Genomic DNA, 17,698 nt, shown 5'->3' on the forward strand with positions numbered 1-17,698 from the left:
GGATATGTTGCCTGGGTGGGGTATGTGTCCGTGGCAGGGTATGTTGCCTGGTGGGATATGTGTCTATGGTAGGGTATGCTGCCCTAGACAGGAACTTGATACTTCTCAAGCAGGGCTGCAGGGCTCAGCAAATGAAACTCATGATATTCCATTATATGTGATCTTCAGAAGGTATCCATGGATAATCCCCTTATATAAGTTTATCCCATAATAGATTGAAATTCAAGTTTAATTGTGCATCGTGTCTTACCTGGCCACTCTCTTTATTACAAGGAGATGTGAAGACAAGGCCAGGACTAGGTGAGCCACCCAAGGCGGCTGCTTGCCAGGACAAGAGTGAACCACTTAAGGTGGTGAGTTGCCTATGAAAATCACAGTGATAAAATAAATTGTAACTTGATGCAATATTTAAAAACATCAAACCCACTAACTATAGTCCGTAGGGTCACTTGTAAAGATAAAGTTTGTTGGCACCAGGGCAGGGGTGAAAGTGCAGAATAAAGCCCCAGGATGCCATCATAGGTTCTAACCAAGACCTCGCCTACAATGTTGATAATGTGTTCATTTTATCAATAATTTTGGTGTTGATTGGTTGCATTAAAATATTATTTATCTTGACTATGGAGCTTTTTTGGTGTCCCCTTACCTTTTATGTTATCTCCAGCCCTGGTTTGCAAGGCGGGAACAGAAGCAAAGACATTAAGCAAATGCATAACAAGGGTTTTTGGTATCTAGATTTCCAGAATTCATATTCAAATACATATCCTATTTCTTTTCTTTTTCTTTTCTGCAAATGCCCTTCCTTTCCCTGCCATTGGGCAGGCAGCTCCAAGAATGCTGGGGACATCTTCCTTTCCTAGCATGTGCCCAGCCCAGGGCTGATGGAAAAGTGGCTCCAGACACACTGGCTGAGAGAGGGTTAAAGTGCCCCTGGGGAGCATCAGGTGTTGCCTAGAGCAGGCTGTCTGAGATCTTTGCAGGAATATGGAGACCCTTTGTCCTAAATCATCTGTACTGTCTCCTCTCCCCCTCCCTCTGCAAACAGGGCCACTGCTTCCTCTTTGTGCTGCTGATAAATACAAGTTCATTTAAGTTGGTTCTCCTGCTGTCTCTTAGTTGTTTCTCATTGACCTGGAACTCTCCCACCTGCCTGGGAACCTCTTGAACTGTTCCTGAGAAGTGGGGAGGAAAGGTGTGATCCGTTGTTTCAGAGGGGCTGGAAGCAGAGGTCAGCTGTCAAAGGGGGAAGGCCAGTGTCTCCATTTTTCCAAATCAGCCCTTAAATCACCCAGTGTTCTTGTTGCTTTCAGGTCTTGCCTGCTGCTCATAGTCCTTCTGACACTGGGTAACAAAACTGGGCCTTGTACATGTCAAGCAAATTCTGTACCTCTGGGCTCCACTCCCAAATTGTGCCACCCCTCCCCCCAATTAAAAAAATTTTTTTTTGAAACAGAGTCTTGCTATGAAGCCAAGACTGGCCTAAAAACTCAATATGTAGTCATAGTGGCCTCGAATTTACAATCCTTCTGCCTCAGCCTCCCAAGGGCTGGGATTACAGCCTCGTGCTATCATTACAAGCATGGAAACCTTTTAAATAGAACCATGGCTGAATCTGATTCCATATATTCGGATGGAATAGCCAATATTTAGAAGCAGGAATCCAGGCATGTCTGGATCTGATCACGGATATTCTGATTGAATACCCCAAGTCTGGAGCCCAGCCATCTACTTCCATTGACAGGAGCATGATTCACAGATGCCAAAGTTGCAACAACTGGGTGTCTATCATCCCCTGGCTCCACCCCCTGATCAGTATCTAAACCTGATGAGAGAAGCAAAGCTACCGACCCCTCCAGAAGAGCTGCGTCTCATGACAAGTGCCATTTCCACCCTGGAGACATTCTAACAAAGTCAGTCTGCAGAAGACTTCACAGCACATCAGGAGCCCTGCACCCATGCCCCAGTGGGAAATCTGGTGCCTGGGGGAAACAAGGGCACCAGACACTGAAGAACTTATTGGTGAATCTGTGGAAGCCACAAGGACTTTGTGATTAGGCAGCCTGTCCTTTTAGACTCAAGTGACAATGGTATCCAGTCCTCAGATAGAAATAAGAAGCCCCAGTTTCATAGTCCACCAGGAGACTTAATCAAGGAAGGGATGGAAAGAAGGCTGGAGGGAATCCCTAAATGAGCATGGCTAGGCTATTCCCTGTTCTCCTCCCTGCACTGGCTCCCAGCTGGCCCGACATTTCTATACCAGAGAAGCATCTTAATTAAACAAGTTATCTGCCAATAACTCTCTCATCCCCGAATTGCTCAGGAGATGCTGTGTGTTGTGTCTCTGTTCTACCACAGATGATAAACCCTTCAGGATTCAGGATCCTGTCATGTCCAGGACAAAAACTTCCAGGGGAACCCTGGTGTCATCAGAGAGGCGCTAATATAAATCCTAAGTCATATTCTCATTCCCTGGCCTCAGTATTTTCATCTATATTGCAGATTGGTAATACTTCCATCCCTAAAATAATAACTATAAAGAGCCTCACACTGGGCCCGACTCACAGAGAGCATCCAGGAACTCATTGTCTTGTTGTCTCTCTCCTAAGAGCAGTGACCCTGAGCTGATGGTCAGGACATCACTATGGCCGAATCTTGGGAACTGGAAAGGATCACCCCCAAATACCAGCAAAGGGAGACACCCCAGCCTCGGGAGGTTGTTTTCAGGTCGGTGAAGGGTCAGAGCAAGCATCCATGTAGTTCCCTGACTTCATTTTGGAACTTGAGGCCGGAGAAATAATAGGCTTTCTACACAATGAGTCTTGTGGTCTTAGAGAACCCATGTGAGGCATTCTTAGATATCCCCAGCCTTGGATCTTCAAGGAAGTCATGCATACTAATGCATGTCCCTGGCTTATTCTCTTCTTCTCAGCCAACTGACCTTGGGCAAGCTGCTTCTATGACTTCTATTTCCTTGTGTCCAACACAATGGCCTTGCGGGTGGAGGGCATCCATGGCTCATTCTTCACACTATTCACCCAACCTTAAGCAGGCCTGCTCTTCATCCCCGGAAGTCTGTACCACTCTCAGAGTTTTCTGTCCCAGTAGATGGCGCTGCTACTTAGCCAGCCACAGGCCCATTGCTGTCTTTGCTCCTCTCCTTTCTCATGTGTCGGTCTTAGGATGCTACTCTCTGAAGCTGTCCTTTTGTCCCTCCTCCACTCATGAACCCTGGCCACCATTATCCCTAGTCTTGCCCATGGATTATATCCACCCAGCTAGGAGCTTGCTCATAAAATAGACAATACTTCTGCTGGCATAGTGGCCAAGGCTGCAGGGGACCTTTTAGGATCCCAGTTCTCTAGAAACAGAGACTCCCTTTCCTGCATCCATGACTGTATCAGTCACTCTGTCTGGGGGACAAGCTTTCCCCCTCCCCCCCCATCTCCCTCTATAGTCTGCCGTGAATAAGTCTGAATGTATCACTTCATTGGAATAGCTTCTCTAGTCATTACTGATAAGTCAGCCCCTCTGTGTTATGTATTCCTTTAGTGCTCTGCATGTCACCATGGCAACCTTGGTCCTGGCATCAAGCTCCATCAGCCATGGTGGAGAGGCTCATGCATGTAATGCTAGCTCATAGAAGGCTTAAGCAGGTGGATTGTCCTGAGTTCAAGACCAGCTTAGGTTCCAAGGTGGGGCTTCATTTTGAAAAACCTAACCAAAAGAAACAAGATCCAACACCTTCCCTCTGGACCGTTAGCTCTCAGGAGAGCGCAAGCCAGGGCCACGTGCACCTCCTTCAGCACCCTGGTGGCCTAGAGTTGTAATCACATCAACCCCTCAAGCTGCCAGGGAGCATTTCCTTTCCAGGTGGAGAATGACCAGCCAGCGGTGTGCCCAGTCGTTTTGCGTTTATTGGAACCTGCTTATTGCTTACCCAGCAATCCCCAAAGGAGCTTAAGCAGGGCTGACATTTGGAACTCCTATGACCTAAGCCTGGGATTATCACAAGGCTACCTGAGCAGGGGAAGGAGACAGGTAGGGTGTGAAGTGAAGGGAGGGTCACTGAAGACAAAAGGAAGCTGTGTCCTGCTAAGGACCTTCAGTTGGCAAGGAGGGGTCTGGTTCCCCACCTCTCCAGGCCCAGGGTGTGTGTGCATATGTGTGTGTGTGCGCATGCACGCATGCTCATGCTGACATATGAGCATGCTCACACTGTGAGTGTTTTTGTGAGCGGCGGAGGAGGAGATGAGCAGTTCCCATCACTGATTCTTTTCCTTTATCCTCTCCTTCACTTTCTGCGGTTCAAACTGGATCAGTCGTAGAATTTCCTTATTGGTCAGGGTGCCCTCGATGAATTCCTTCTCTGTAAGTTTGTCTGCATGGTAGAGAAGTAGCAATCAGTACCAGCTGTCTCAAGCTGCAAAAGGTGAGACCCAGCCTCCACGCCTAGGAAAACTGCGAAAATACGGAATGCTCAGCATTTCCAGGGACCCCCGCTACCCTCCCAGATAGCACCCTTCCTTCAAGGCTCTTGAACCCCCTCCTCAAATCAGCCAAAGACAACCAAATACTGGCATCATAGAGGGCTCCTGGAACCTATTCCTTTACTCTGTTCCTTCCACTTGGGCAGAGCTCTTGCCTTGCTGGTTATTACACATTCACATCATCAATGATTATAAACACTTCTTTCCATAAGTTTTCAAAATTACCCTACAGCTGTAGCCTAAAGTTCTAGGGGGCAATTCTAGGAGACTGAGAGAGGCAGGCCAAAGTCTCAGTGCTGGAGCAGGAACTGTGCCCTCAAGGGAATGCTAAGTGAGAGGTCAGGGGACAGTGGCATGCCAAGGATAGCCTGGGTTGCAGGAAAGTCTCTTGTGTGCCCATAATACCCAGACAACCTTGTGACACCAAGTGACATATCCTCTGTGACTGCCTTCCCTGCTTGTAGTTCCTCATCCCTCAATCTGTTCTACCTCATTTGAGATGAGAATGGAGAGAGAGCCTTTGCCTCCAGTTAGCCTGGCTTCCGTGTGTGCATGCATGTGTATGTCTGTGCACATGCATGTGTGAGTGCGTGTATGTGTGTATGCTCAGTCCAGTCAAATGCATGTCACTGCACCCTTCCTCTGTGTGCTTCATGTTACTGTTCTTGGGGTTACAAGCATCTCAGAAAGTGGGGTGTAGCAGAAAAGAATGAGACAAAGCTCATCTTAGGGGGTCTAGCATGAAGAAATTCCCATGTAGAAAGAAGTCGAGGATGAGACAGATTCTTCCTGTTCGTGGTCCCTCTCATGGTCCTCAGCACAGGGTGGACACAGTACCGCAGAGCTAGATTTGACTTTATTGGCTTATACTCAGGGCCTCTGGACATCCTTAGTTCTTGTTGGGGTTGGGATCCAGGGTACTTCTCTGCCTACATCTGGGTGGTGAAATTTGGACTTCAAAGGTCTAACTGCCTGTCCATCCTCACTCCAAGCTCGAAAGTCCCACCTCTGGAGCCTGCCACTACCGTAACAATGCTGTCTTCAGAGGAGGTATGTTACACACACACACACACACACACACACACACACACACACACACCAGCAGGAGTAACAGCCAGCCTTCTAACACCAGCCTCTCCTGTGGGGCAGTTTTCAGGGTAGCAAAAATCAGAGAGGACCCCGACACTTGGACAGACCCAGAGGGAAGGAAGGGGATTCATAGCCAGGGGAGTGCTAAGGCCCAACATTTAAGGAGTTATTCACTTTAGGGGGAACCAAGGACAAGGCTGCCACTTGAGAGTGAGCACCACTATGAATTGTGCACTTCACGGAGAGCCTGCTTGCCTCAGCCTGGCTCCCACCGTCTTCCCGTTCTGTCGTCATTTGTCTCTGGAGTAGGGATGGATCGTTTCCACCTTTGCTTTCTATGCTCAGGAGATGCTGCTGGTACTGGTAAGAGTGTGCCCAGGGGACACACAAGGGTCTAGCCCTGGCCACTCTGATGTGCTTGAGCCATGCTTTACGGAGACCCTTCAGGCTTTAAACAACACAGATGCTGACATTTCTTAAAAAAATAAAACAGTTATCTGAAATGGGAGCAATAAGCCCCATATTTCCCTAGGGAAAATGCAAAAACTGAAAGAACTCTTCAGGGTTGTTTACCAGTTCCTCTCTCTCAGTTGGGGCTACCATCCACTGCACTCAAGTTCACTATCCTAATACTGTGTGGCTATGAGTCTGTAGTCCTTGCCAGTCAGTCTACCTCTGTCTGTCTGTCTGTCTCTCCCTGTGTGTGTGTGTGTATGTGTGTGTGTGTGAGTGTGTGTGTGTGTGATGATACCAGTTCTTGTATCCTGTACTATAGCCTTCCCATAACAGTTGTGTGTGCCATGGACCAACAGCTCCAGCTGCCACACTCTGGAATTCATTCCTCTTTCAAAACTCCCAAGGCTGCTTCCAGCCAGCCACTAAGCAGAGCAAAGATGCCAAGAGGCCGAGTAAGGACACCCCACTGACTTCGCCAGCTCTGTCTTAGAGTGCCACAGCCTAGGTCTTTCTTACCTGTCCTTCCTCCCCATCCTTTATCCCTGTACTGATTCCCCGGTTGGGGCCAGGTCCTCATGACGTGGGCTTTCCCAGTCCCTAGGTCCCTTCTCACTTTCCCTTGGTGGCTGTTTTCTCAATAAATTCTTGACTATGTAATTGAATTTAACCCTTTCATGGTGGAGTTTTGGGGTCACGGAAACTAACTTCCTAATTAGTCCTGAGTCTCTGCTGGGTGAGGTGCTCTCGCTGTGCAGGAAACATCTGGACAGCAAGCAGCCTGAAGAGAGAAAAGGCTGCCTTCCCCTGAACTTGCTGTAATGTACACATGGCCACCCAGCCCACACACTTTACATTAGTTCTACATTAAAGAACTGCTAAAACTGACACCCCAATACTCATGAAGCTGAAGCAGGAGGACCACTAGTTTGCTGCCAACCTGGGATACAGAGTGTTTTCCTTCCTTCCCCCGCATCCCAAGCAGTGAGTGAGTTTCTGTGGGTAATAGGGATGTGTTGGTCCCCGCCCCCACCCGCCATCACCAGCATCAGCTGGAGGGTAGGAGCAGACCTAACCATAGCAGATGCTTCTGGTCAACCACTATCCATAACTTTGAAGACAGTTTAGATAGTTTGGTGACAAGAAGCATTCCCCAGTCCTGCCCGGGCACTATGACTCAGAAGCGGGAATCCTACTGGGGTCTCCAGGAGACAGCAGGCACTGTAAAGGCAGAGATAACAAAGACAAAGGAGTTCACCATCATCTTTCTTTCCAAAGAATGCCCAGATCTTCTCAGCCCGCTTTTCTGGGGTGTTTTCATCATCTGGAAGGTGTTTCACGTCTTCAGGCTTGATCATTTTGAATATAGCCTGTAGGAAACCAAGAAAGAGATCTCGTCACCAGGAGCGGTAAGGGCTTGGTGGTCCTGAGAAATCCGTGTCTCACATCACACACAAATGTCTACCAGAGATGGACTGAAGACTTAACTTTCTAGTCCGAATTATATAATTCCTAAAGGTCGCTAAGCTTCGTGACATCGGTTGTGATAATAATTTTTGAATTATTGGTATTATAGTAAAACTTAAGAAGCTTCTACAAGCTAAAGAGACAACAAAATAATTTGTTGGGGTAGGAGAAAATATTTACGAACCTTTGATAAGGATTACTTTAATATGGGATTAGTATGGAACATATATGAAGAACACCTACAACTCAAGTGTCATTGAGAGTGGTGGCACACACATTTAATCCTAGTGCTTGAGAGAAAGAGGCCAGCCCCGTCTACACAGGGAGCGCCAGCCTGGCCAGGACTACAGAGTGATATTCTGTCTCCAAACAAACAAACAAATAAAAACAAGACCAACCACACATAAAAGCAAACAAAACAAAAAATAACTGAATTAAACACAGACATTTCCTTTAAAAAATAATGATAGGAATGGCTAAAAGGTATGTGAAGAGGTGATCAGCTCCATTAATTATTAGGTAAATGGAAATCAAAACCATCCTCCCACCTGTTGGGACTGCCACTCTGGCAAAAGCTTTTCTGGATTGTGTCTCTTGTCAGTTGGGGCTGGGGACATGGCTCAGTGGTACAGTTCTAGCATGCAGGAGGCCCAGGGTTCATCCTGATCACGCAACAATAAACACTGCCACCTCAAACACAGAGACAAGGGGCAGGTGTGGAGAGGATGTGTAGCAAAGGAAGTCCCGTCGTTATTTGGGCCACCGTATCGTGGTTTTCTTGATACCCCAAAGCCTGCAGCATCAGGTGCCCTCCAAGCCCAGAGGCTTACAGTCCTGGTGCCTACCAAAGCCCCACAGGTTCTACTGCCTCAAAATGCCTGGGGGGCAGTGCCCAGGCATAGCCAGTACCTTGAGAGCTTTGTAAGGGCAGAGACTATGGAGGAAAAGCTGCTTTATTGCACCCTTTACATTTTCTGAGTAGGCGCCATAGTCTTGTTTAGAAAAAAAAGGAAAGAAATAGAAACTTCCCAACAATAATCCCACCACATTAGCCCCGAGGTTGGAATTTGGGGGCCACTAGCACAGACCCTGCCTCCCACAGGCTTGAGAGAATCAAAGGTGTCTTCTGGGTCTGCGAGGTGTCCCAGTTCTCTAGCCGGACTGGCTCATGACCACACAGGCTAACATCTATCGGACACTTACATCCGTTTCCATAACATTTTTAGATTAGTTCTCAAGAGAACCTTGCAGGGAGGACATTGTTGGTCCCATTTTACAGGCAACAAACAAACCCTGAGACATCAAACTTGCCCCAAGTGACCCACGACAGGAGAGATTCTATCACAGGCAACTTGGTTCCAGAACCTGCATTCTGGAGTATACCTGAGTTTGCTTATCCGTTTCTGAAGGTTATAGACTAGACTGGGGAGCGGGGAAGAGAGGTGTGAACAAGACATACAGAGGTTTGCTCCAGGACGTAGAGATCCCCTTAGGAGTAGCTCAGGAAGGAATCTAGAGGAGGGCTGGGTGTTGACCCTTAGCCCCTTCTCTCTCCTATTGAGGACAAAGCCAGAAGTGCTCCTGACCTATATGAGATCAGAGAAGTAGACAAGGCAGTCTCTATCCTTTCGAGACCAGGTTTCCAGGAGTCTACTGGCTCAGCGGCTCCAGTCTCAGCCAAGCATAAAGAGGACAGCCTAGATCCTCAGGTGTGAGGCTGGCTCAGACTGCGGGTAGATACATCGACCTGAGGACCCGGGCAGCTGCCATCTATGACCAAAGCCCCTGTCCCCGCTGGAGATTCAAGGACACTACAGAAGGGTAGCAGTGCCTGTGAAACCAGCCTGGGCTTTAGGAATGTTAACATCCATAAGAATGCCCTTGTTCAGTGGTGCTACGACAAGAAGGAAGCTAACCCTGGTAGTTCAGTGAACAGGCTTTATAGGTAGCACAGAATAAACTTAAGTACAGATGACTCCCAGAATTCCTCTCTCTTGATCTACCTGCACTATGTCCAGGCATGGTGGCTAAACACTGGCTGTGACTGGCTGTCTGTGGCACCTCTCCTCCAGCATTGGACTGGTTGGTGGTGGGATGGGAGGGAGTCAAGCCTTCAGGGTTCTGGGAAAGGCCATAGAAGGCATCAAAGCCTCATCCTGGACCCGGGGGGGGGGGTTATATGCCTTTCCCAGGGTTGCATAGTGAGTTGGTGTCAGAGCTGGCACAAGAACTCATCATTTCTGACTTCTAGATCGTGCTCTCACAATGGCCTTGTGACCCGGTGACTAGCAAGGCAAGCTTGCACACTTTGTACAGCCTCGGTTTCTCCTCTCCACCTCGTTTCCCTGCTTCTTTCCCTCCTCTTCTAGAAGAGCATCAACCTAGCACCTTTAAGTGGCTTTGAATTGGTCCCCATCCCGTGCCATCCAGGGACCCCAAAACTAACCCAGAGGAGGTTGCTCTGCCTGCTTTGCCCCACGGACAGTGAGAGCACCACTTGTCACCCCTATTCCAGAGATGACCCAGTCTGCCCCGAGCTGCAGGCTTTGCTGTTATGTCTGTGGTTTGTCCTAATAAGGGAGGGGGGAGAATTCTGCAAGTGAAAGCATGATTACAAACACACCAAACACTGCACAAAATATGAAGAATATTGTTCCTTCTAACAGGAATGGAATTTGAGAAATACAGCAAGTGACAGGGACAGGAGGGGTTAGGAGGAAAATCAGAAGTCAAAGAAAGAACTTAAGTGGTGCAATATAGAGAAAATTGAAGTTCTCTGATGTCTACCTTTATAGGAATGTTTGACTGAATGACCTTATGACATTTCCATAGGGTGAATTTTTAAGTAGTCCGTAGCATGTTTTTAAGTCGGTGTGGTCACATCCGTCGCATCCCAGCTACAGTGGGGACCGAGGCAAGAAGGCTGAGAACCCGAGGACAGCTGGACGGCAAAAGGGAGACTCCACACAAAAAAAGTTCCTGAGAAATTTGTGATGATACAGAAAATATTCATGATAAAAGAATAACAGAAAAAGCGTGGGAGAAATCACATGGAAATACGTTAGGAATCCAGAATTGTCTTAAAGCAGATAAAACCCTGGAAAGTCATGTAGCAATGAACTGACAGTTAGTACATCGGTGATAGATTTTAGTCTGCGAGATTGCTTTTGCATCTTTTCTAAATTTCACAGACTGCTTATATAGTAGACAAAAATAGAATATCTTGTGAGACACCAAAAAAAAAAAAAAAAAAACACTCAGAACAAATTGTAGGCAGAAGGGAGAGGAGACAGAGGGGGTGGGAACCTTGAGGATCCCTGCGGTAGGTCCACCATATCAGGATTAGGGAGAGAACCAATCAGGACCTAGATTCCATGTCCACACTGTGGTCAACGCTTTGTAATTGAAACATATATGTTTCTACTTTACTGTTGTAGAACCTGAATGTGTGTTGCTGGGAAAAAAAAACCCTGAAGACTTAATGGAAAAAGGGAAAACGTGTGAGAGGGGAAAGGAGGAGGAGAAAAGAGGGAGAGGGGAGGAGAAGAGAGGGGAGGAAGAAGGAATACAATTACACTGTATTGATTAGGAAATATCAGGATTGTTTTTGGGGAAGCAGATGATGCTATGGGGGTGCCATCTATTTCTCTCAGTACTTTGGAGACCCTTTTTTTCCCCACTCTTCTGGCCCCTGGCCCGGCCCCCACTCCACTGGGCTACACAGCATCTGTGTCCTCCTCCCCATCACACACAGGCAGCAAGGACGGAGACACACTGACCATGACGATCTCCAACACCTCGTTCTTGCTGATGGCACCGTTGCCATCGACGTCGTAGAGTGAGAAGGCCCACTCGAGCTTCTGCGTGGGCTTGCCCGCCGTGGTCATGTGCAGGGCGATCACGTACTCCTTGAAGTCCAGCGTACCGTCGCTGTTGGCATCGAAGCTGCGGAACACGTGCTGAGCGTAGGCCTTGGGGTCGGAGTCCGGGAAGAACTTGGAGTAGATGCTTTCAAACTCCTGCCTGGTGATGCGGCCGCTCGGACACTCCTTCAGGAAGGACTGGTACCAGGCGCTCAGCTCCTCCTCGGTGAACTTGGTGTTCAATTGCAACTCCTCCAGGATCTCCTTGGACAGAGCCCCGCTCTTGCTGTTCCCCATGGTGAGGGAGAGTGGGCTCTGTGAGGGCAGGAGGGACTAGTGGGGCCGCCTGGCTAGTGGGGCCGCCTTGCTAGTGGGGCCGCCTTGCTAGTGGGGCCGCCTTGCTAGTGGGGCCGCCTGACTAGTGGGGCCGCCTGGCTAGTGGGGCCGCCCTGTGCAGCTGTGGGGTGGAGACCCAGGTGCTGATGGATTAGGGGGGATTTGCAGACGGTTCCTCCCAGTCCTTGGAGGGAGGAGGGGCACAGAACCCTTCAGAGATTAAAGTAAAGAGCTGAGAGTAGTCGCTCACCTCCTCTGTGCCTGCTGAGAAGAAAGGACCCAAGGGGGACCCTTGAAGCAAGCATCCTCCTGCACTCAAGTCCTGTTTGAGTTCACCACCCCAGGGGCACCCATAGGACTTTATAAAGCAAGGGATTAGGGGCTCAGGGTTTGAGGCAGCTAGGTTTAATTCCCAGCTCTGCCCCTTAGCCTAGGGCACGCTCTTAACCTCTCTCTGCATGGGATGTCTTTCTAATCCTTCCCTCAGCCACCTTTTCAGCAAAGCCTTTTTTCCAGCACTCTACCGTGGCACCCTCCCCTAAGTCCATTGGTAAACCCTAAACTGTCTGCCCGAATGGAAGCTTCCAGAAAGGCAAGGGAAGGACTGTGTTCCTATCGATTGTTTTCCCCATTGCCAGAACAGTGACAGAATAGCTCAAACTGACGGGCAGAAGTGCTGAACACACACACACACACACACACACACACACACACACACACACGGTCTCCAGACTCACCATGAGCCCACTTAAATGTTTTTTCTTTACCACAGTGCAAAACATACCTCTGCATCTGTGGGAGGCGACTGCCCTGGTCTTGTATAAGTGTTCTGAGCCGATTGGTTGGAGTGAAAAAGCCCAAGTGACAGAATTCAGTGGGTTGGGTGAACTACATTCACTTTTACTTACCGTGTGTTCAACTAAAGATGGGCCATTGAGACCTGGCCCCATGGTAAGTCAAGCACCATTGTTACTGTTCCTCGGTAACAAGGGCAATAAAATAAAACAGGCAGACCAGGCAGGTGGCAAGGGAGAGAGGCCTGTCACCCAGGCAAAGGAATGTGTCACTTGAATGTAGGGTGTAATATTCTGTTGTCATTGTCTTTGTTTTCATGTGCCATTCATGGCCGCCCCTCCCCCACCCTCTTGCTATTTCCCATTACTACCAGCTGATGCTGGCTTTTAACCTGAACCTCTCTACAATGCGGACCCTCGCAAACCAAGATTTCTCTTTTCCAAGCATCCCCTACAAACTAAATATTTATTACCATCTTTCCTTGCTTTCGTCAAGGAATTCCCTGCCTGTCTTAGGGTTGCTACTGTTGTGATGAAATACCATGACCAAAAGCAAGACGGGGAGGACAGGGTTCACTTGGCTTATGCTTTTATCATAGTTCATCATCACTGAAGGAAGCTGGGACAGGAACCCAAACAGGGCAAGAACCTGGAGGCCGGAGCTGATGCAGAGCAATGGAGGAGTGCTGTTTACTGGCTTACTCCCCATGGCTTGTTCAGCCTGCTTTCTTATAGAACCCAGGACCACCAGCCCAGGGGTGACCTCACCCGTGATGGGCTGAGCCCTCCCCCATTGATCACTAATTAAGAAAATGCGCTGTGCACAGCCCAATCTTATTGAGACATTTTCTGAGCCATGGCTCCGCCCTCTCTGATGACTCCTGTGTCATGATTAGCATGTGTCAAGTTGACATAAAAGCAGCCAGCACACTGCTCTACCCTGTGGGATAGCTGGGTGACAAGATGCTTATTTTAGAAAGCTCTTGTTTATTATAGAGGCCAGGATATAAGGCTGGTTGTGTGAAGGGAGGGCTTGGGGATGGCGCCCTCAAACCGTGGCATCCGACGCATTCCCTAGGTTCACACTGTCAGAGCTGATTGTACCAGGGGACATCCAGCTGTTGCCCAGGGCACAATGACTGTCTCTCACAGGTGGGTAAAAGCCCCACTCCCCCTGGGATCCCATGGGAGCAGTGCTGTGAATAAACAAGGGGAAAATCTCAGTTGGAGTTGGGTTTTTCACTCCAGCATCAGACTGACCTTTATGGTCCTCAAAAGAAATGCTGAAATCATATTTTAAGGAAGTTTTGGTGTGTGTGTGTGTGTGTGTGTGCGCATGTGCGCAGTGTCTGAGCATGCATGTACATATGCGAGCATATGATGGCCAGAGAAGGATATCACATGTCCTGTTCTATCACTTTTTGTCTTACTCCTCCATATGGGGGTCCTTTTACTGAAGTTAGAGCTAGACTGGTTTCCAGCAATAGACTGCTCCCTCACAATACTGGGGGGACAGGCTCATGAACAACCACACCTGGTTTTCTCTGGGGAGTCTGAGTATTTGAACTCACATTCTTCTGCTTGCATGGCAATTGTTCTTAACCTCAGAGCACTCCCAAGCACTGAAATCAACCTTAGATCTTTCAAATACAATTTCTTAAACATTAATCTATATGTACGTATATACATGCATATATATGAGTGTGTGTGTGTATGGACATGGATGTGGCATGAATATGGAGGTCAGAGGACAATGTACAGGAGTGTTGGTTTTCTGCTTTTACCACGTGGGTTACAGAGCTAGAACTTGAATTATGAGGCTTGGCTGCAAACCCCTTTATTCACTGAAGCGTCTCAATTTCAGCCAACAGGAGGTTTCTTTGCAGCCCAGCATGGTACTGGGGGACTCTGGAGGCTATCACAAGCTTGCTAAGTAAGTTATGGACAAACCATCAGTCCTGGACAGGGAGTCGCACACTGTAGTGGCTCTGGTATGAGCCCAGAACCCAAGGAAGGACCCTCATGGGCATTGTTAGATCCAAATCCTTGCACCAGGGGCAAGGTGGGCAGACCCCTTCACTTAGCTTGGGCAGGGGAGACTTCTGGAACCCCGGTGTTGCTATATAAGATGAGGAGCAGGTGCTCAAGGCAGGAATTATGAAGAGCAGATCCCAGAAGTCTCCAGGCAGATAAGTGAAATGTATGTATAGTCTGTTTGCTAACTGGCCATTGGTGGAGGAAGCAGGTCTTCACTTCCTGGCACCGTCACCTGTCAGGCCCCCTGGGAACCAGCTTTCTGTCATTGTAGCAAAGTGCCCGAGGCAGCCAATGAAAACAGAAGCTTCTCTTGGCTCTCAGCTGTTGTGGTTTCTGTCTGCAAGTCAGCCATTGCTCTGTGGCAGCCTGTCCCGGTGGGCATGGTGGGTGGAGGAAGCTGCTTATCTCATGGCAAACAGCAGGAACAAAGAGGAGGGCAGGAAGAGGCCAGGGTGTCAATAGCCTTACCAAAGGCGCTCTCCCATACCCTTAGCTTCCCAACAGTGTGTTATGGCTGAGGATGGGGCCTCTGGGAGGACAGTCAGTATCTAAAACATTACCCACCTTGGCACTGCTCAGGGAAGACCTAGGTCACACATCAAAGTGGTGGCTTATGCCCCTGTGCAGTCAACCAATGTGTTACCAGAGGCCTTTTCAGGGACGAGAGAGAGAGAGAGAGAGAGAGAGAGAGAGAGAGAGAGAGAGAGAGAGAGAGAGAGGGAGGGAGAGAGAATCTTTCCCCACAACTTTGGAGAGGGAGTTCTTTCTCTCCTGCACTCTTCCTGCCCTTGCAGGAGGCATTTGCTCACAAACAAATCAAAACAACTCTGAGATACCATCTTACATCAATCAGAATGGCTAAGATCAAAAACACTGATGACAGTTGATGCTGGAGAGGATGTAGAACACTTATCCATTGCTGGTGGGAGTACAAACTTGAACAGCTGATATGGGAATGAGTATGGTAATTTCTCAAAAAATTAGGAATCAATCTACCTCAAGATCCAGCAATACCACTTTTGGGCCAGTTACCTCGAAAACCCAGGCAGAACCCTGAAAGCCTGTGCAATTGCGCAATAGCAGTACAGCCTAACACCGCCCCGAGGGAAGGGGAAACTGAGTCCTTTCTGAGAGCTGGTTAGAAGTGCCTCCAGGTGAACGGGACAGAGGGGCCACTGTGAAAGCCTTTGCCCTGTAGGCCTGACACCTGACAACGAATTTGGCCCACAAAACCCACACCAGAGAGGGAGAGTCCGCTGTCTTCTAACCTCTACACATGCACACCAATAATACATATATTTTAAAGTACCTTCGGGGCGTCAGGCTGTCTTTAGGAAGCTGGCCTCTGAAGCAAGGCCACCAGGTCACAAGGAAAAGCAGTGGCTCCAAAGACTGTTTCCGGCCATGGCTTATACTGCTCCTGAGTGGCAGTGTCTGAAACAGCCCCCGATTTGCCAATTCTAAGCTGTGTGTATCACAACAGCCTGCTCCCCTCCTCCTCTCTCTATTCTGCTTGCTCGCTTGTTCTCAGAGAGGCTGACTTCAGCGGCCTGACTCTCCCTTTCCCTAGGTGAGGATCTGAGGTTGCCATGGCGATGGAAGAGCTGACAGTGAAGAGTCCCAAATGATCTCCAATTGGGTTGGGAGGATCTAATGGAGACCTGGGCTTTTCTGTTGGGGAGGAAGCAGGTGGGATGCAGCTGGATCCAGTCTCCAGTCTTCAGATTGCTGTGCCCTGGAGGCACCCCCTGCAGGAGGGGATCCCTGGAAGGACGTGGGGCAGCTGTGCTGATGCTGGGGAGAGTGAGGGGTCGTGACCCAGAGGTTTGTTTGAAAACCTGCATAAACATCTTCTGTCAGAGGCTCCTTGGCCAAACAAGTTTGCTGGAGAACCGATTTGTTAAGTCTGAGCTGGGCCCGTAAACTTTGTTCCCTGCCCCGAAGAAAGACCAATGGGTGTCCTGCAAGGGAGAAGGCCATTTATGTCATTCCCTTTGGCCTTGCCTGGACCAAGCAGCCTGAGGTCCCTAGAGGCCACCTCTGCATCTCATCCTTAGGCAAAGCTCAGCAGTTTATGAGCTCAGACCCCAGCCCTCAGCACACACTCCTCCAGGTCTCCTGCTCTGAGCTAAGGACAAGGTGAACTCTGCCACTTCCTGGCCTGGAGTGTGGGATTCATACAGTCTGTATTGGCAGGGGAAGGGGGAAAGGAAGCAGTGGGAGCTTCAGCCTGGTCAGGGCTCTCAAGCCTAGCCATCCTCAGTGTGGGAAACAGCTGCTTGTCCCTCCTTCCTAGACCCAGATTCTCAGAGTCACCTCAGAACTTCCCCACCTGCTAAGGTATTGGCTTTACCTCCAAATAACACCCAGATAGACACGGACTGCCCTTCTAAACTTACCTATGGCCAACGCCCCCTGTGGGCAGTGACATGCCATGAAGATGCCTTCATCTTCTAAAGTAAACATCAAAGGTTTATAGCAGCTGGTGTGCCACTCTGTAGACCCTCCCTGCCCCATCCTGCTACCATTTCCCTGAGTGGATTCTCCCAGCTTTCTCCTGTGCTCCAGCTGCACTGGTTGCAAACATTTAGCATGGCTTTCTCTTGATCTAAAACAGTGGTTCTCAACCTTCCAAATGCTACAGTCTTTAGTACAGTTCCTCACGTCTTGGTGACCCCCAACCATAAAATTATTTCATTGCTACTTCATAACTATAATTTTGCTACTGTTATGAATTGCAATATAAATATCTGATATGAGCTGGACGGTGGTGGTGCACGCCTTTAATCCCAGAACTTGGGAGGCAGAGGCAGGTGGATCTCTGTGAGTTCGAGACCAGCCTGGTCTACAAGAGCTAGTTCCAGGACAGCCCCCTCCCCCCCCCCAAAAAAAACCACAGAGAAACCCTGTCTCGAAAAACCAAAAAAAAAAAAAAAATCTGATATGCAGGATATTGAAAGGGTCGTTCAACCCCCACAGGGGTTGCAACCCACCAGCTGAGAACCACTAATCTAGAACTTTCTTCCTTGGCATTCATCAGGCTCCCTCCCTTGTCTGCCTGTGCCTAATTAGTTGAGACCCTCTCTCCAGGGCCACTCCAATCACGCTGGTATAACACGCAGCCTTGCCATCCTGGTCCCTCCACACTTTGTGTTCTGCAGTCTGCTCAGAG

The 17,698-nt window shown here is 48.9% G+C and overlaps 1 protein-coding gene across 2 annotated transcripts; it reads right to left on the reverse strand.

Annotated features, from left to right (window-relative positions):
* Nucleotides 1-3,894: 3,894 nt before the first annotated feature.
* On the reverse strand, nt 3,895-16,015 carry Rcvrn (recoverin). Of its 2 annotated transcripts, XM_026780647.1 has the most exons (4): nt 15,836-16,015; nt 11,276-11,674; nt 7,288-7,399; nt 3,895-4,378 (listed from the first exon to the last, which is right to left on the reverse strand). In XM_026780647.1, the coding sequence occupies exons 2-4, from the start codon at nt 11,654-11,656 to the stop codon at nt 4,263-4,265; spliced, it is 609 nt and encodes a 202-aa protein (XP_026636448.1). In that variant the 5' UTR covers nt 11,657-11,674; nt 15,836-16,015; the 3' UTR covers nt 3,895-4,262. The 2 variants fall into 2 exon arrangements, with proteins under 2 accessions (XP_026636448.1, XP_005349894.1); XM_005349837.3 differs by lacking the exon at nt 15,836-16,015 and having other exon boundaries at nt 11,276-11,719.
* Between the last annotated feature and the right edge of the window lie 1,683 nt (nt 16,016-17,698).

This window comes from Microtus ochrogaster, chromosome 7 (genome assembly GCF_000317375.1).
Source record: "Microtus ochrogaster isolate Prairie Vole_2 chromosome 7, MicOch1.0, whole genome shotgun sequence".
Lineage (NCBI taxonomy): Eukaryota > Metazoa > Chordata > Mammalia > Rodentia > Cricetidae > Microtus > Microtus ochrogaster.

Bases quoted from the DNA above. Each gene is read 5' to 3' on its own strand.
- Rcvrn (XM_026780647.1), bottom strand. From the start codon at position 11,656: ATGGGGAACAGCAAGAGCGGGGCTCTGTCCAAGGAGATCCTGGAGGAG. The intron at 7,400-11,275 runs GTCAGTGTGTCT...GGTTTCCTACAG, and splicing joins AGGTGTTGGAGATCGTCATG to GCTATATTCAAAATGATCAA. The intron at 4,379-7,287 runs GTGAACTCCTTT...TCTACCATGCAG, and splicing joins CTTTGGAAAGAAAGATGATG to ACAAACTTACAGAGAAGGAA.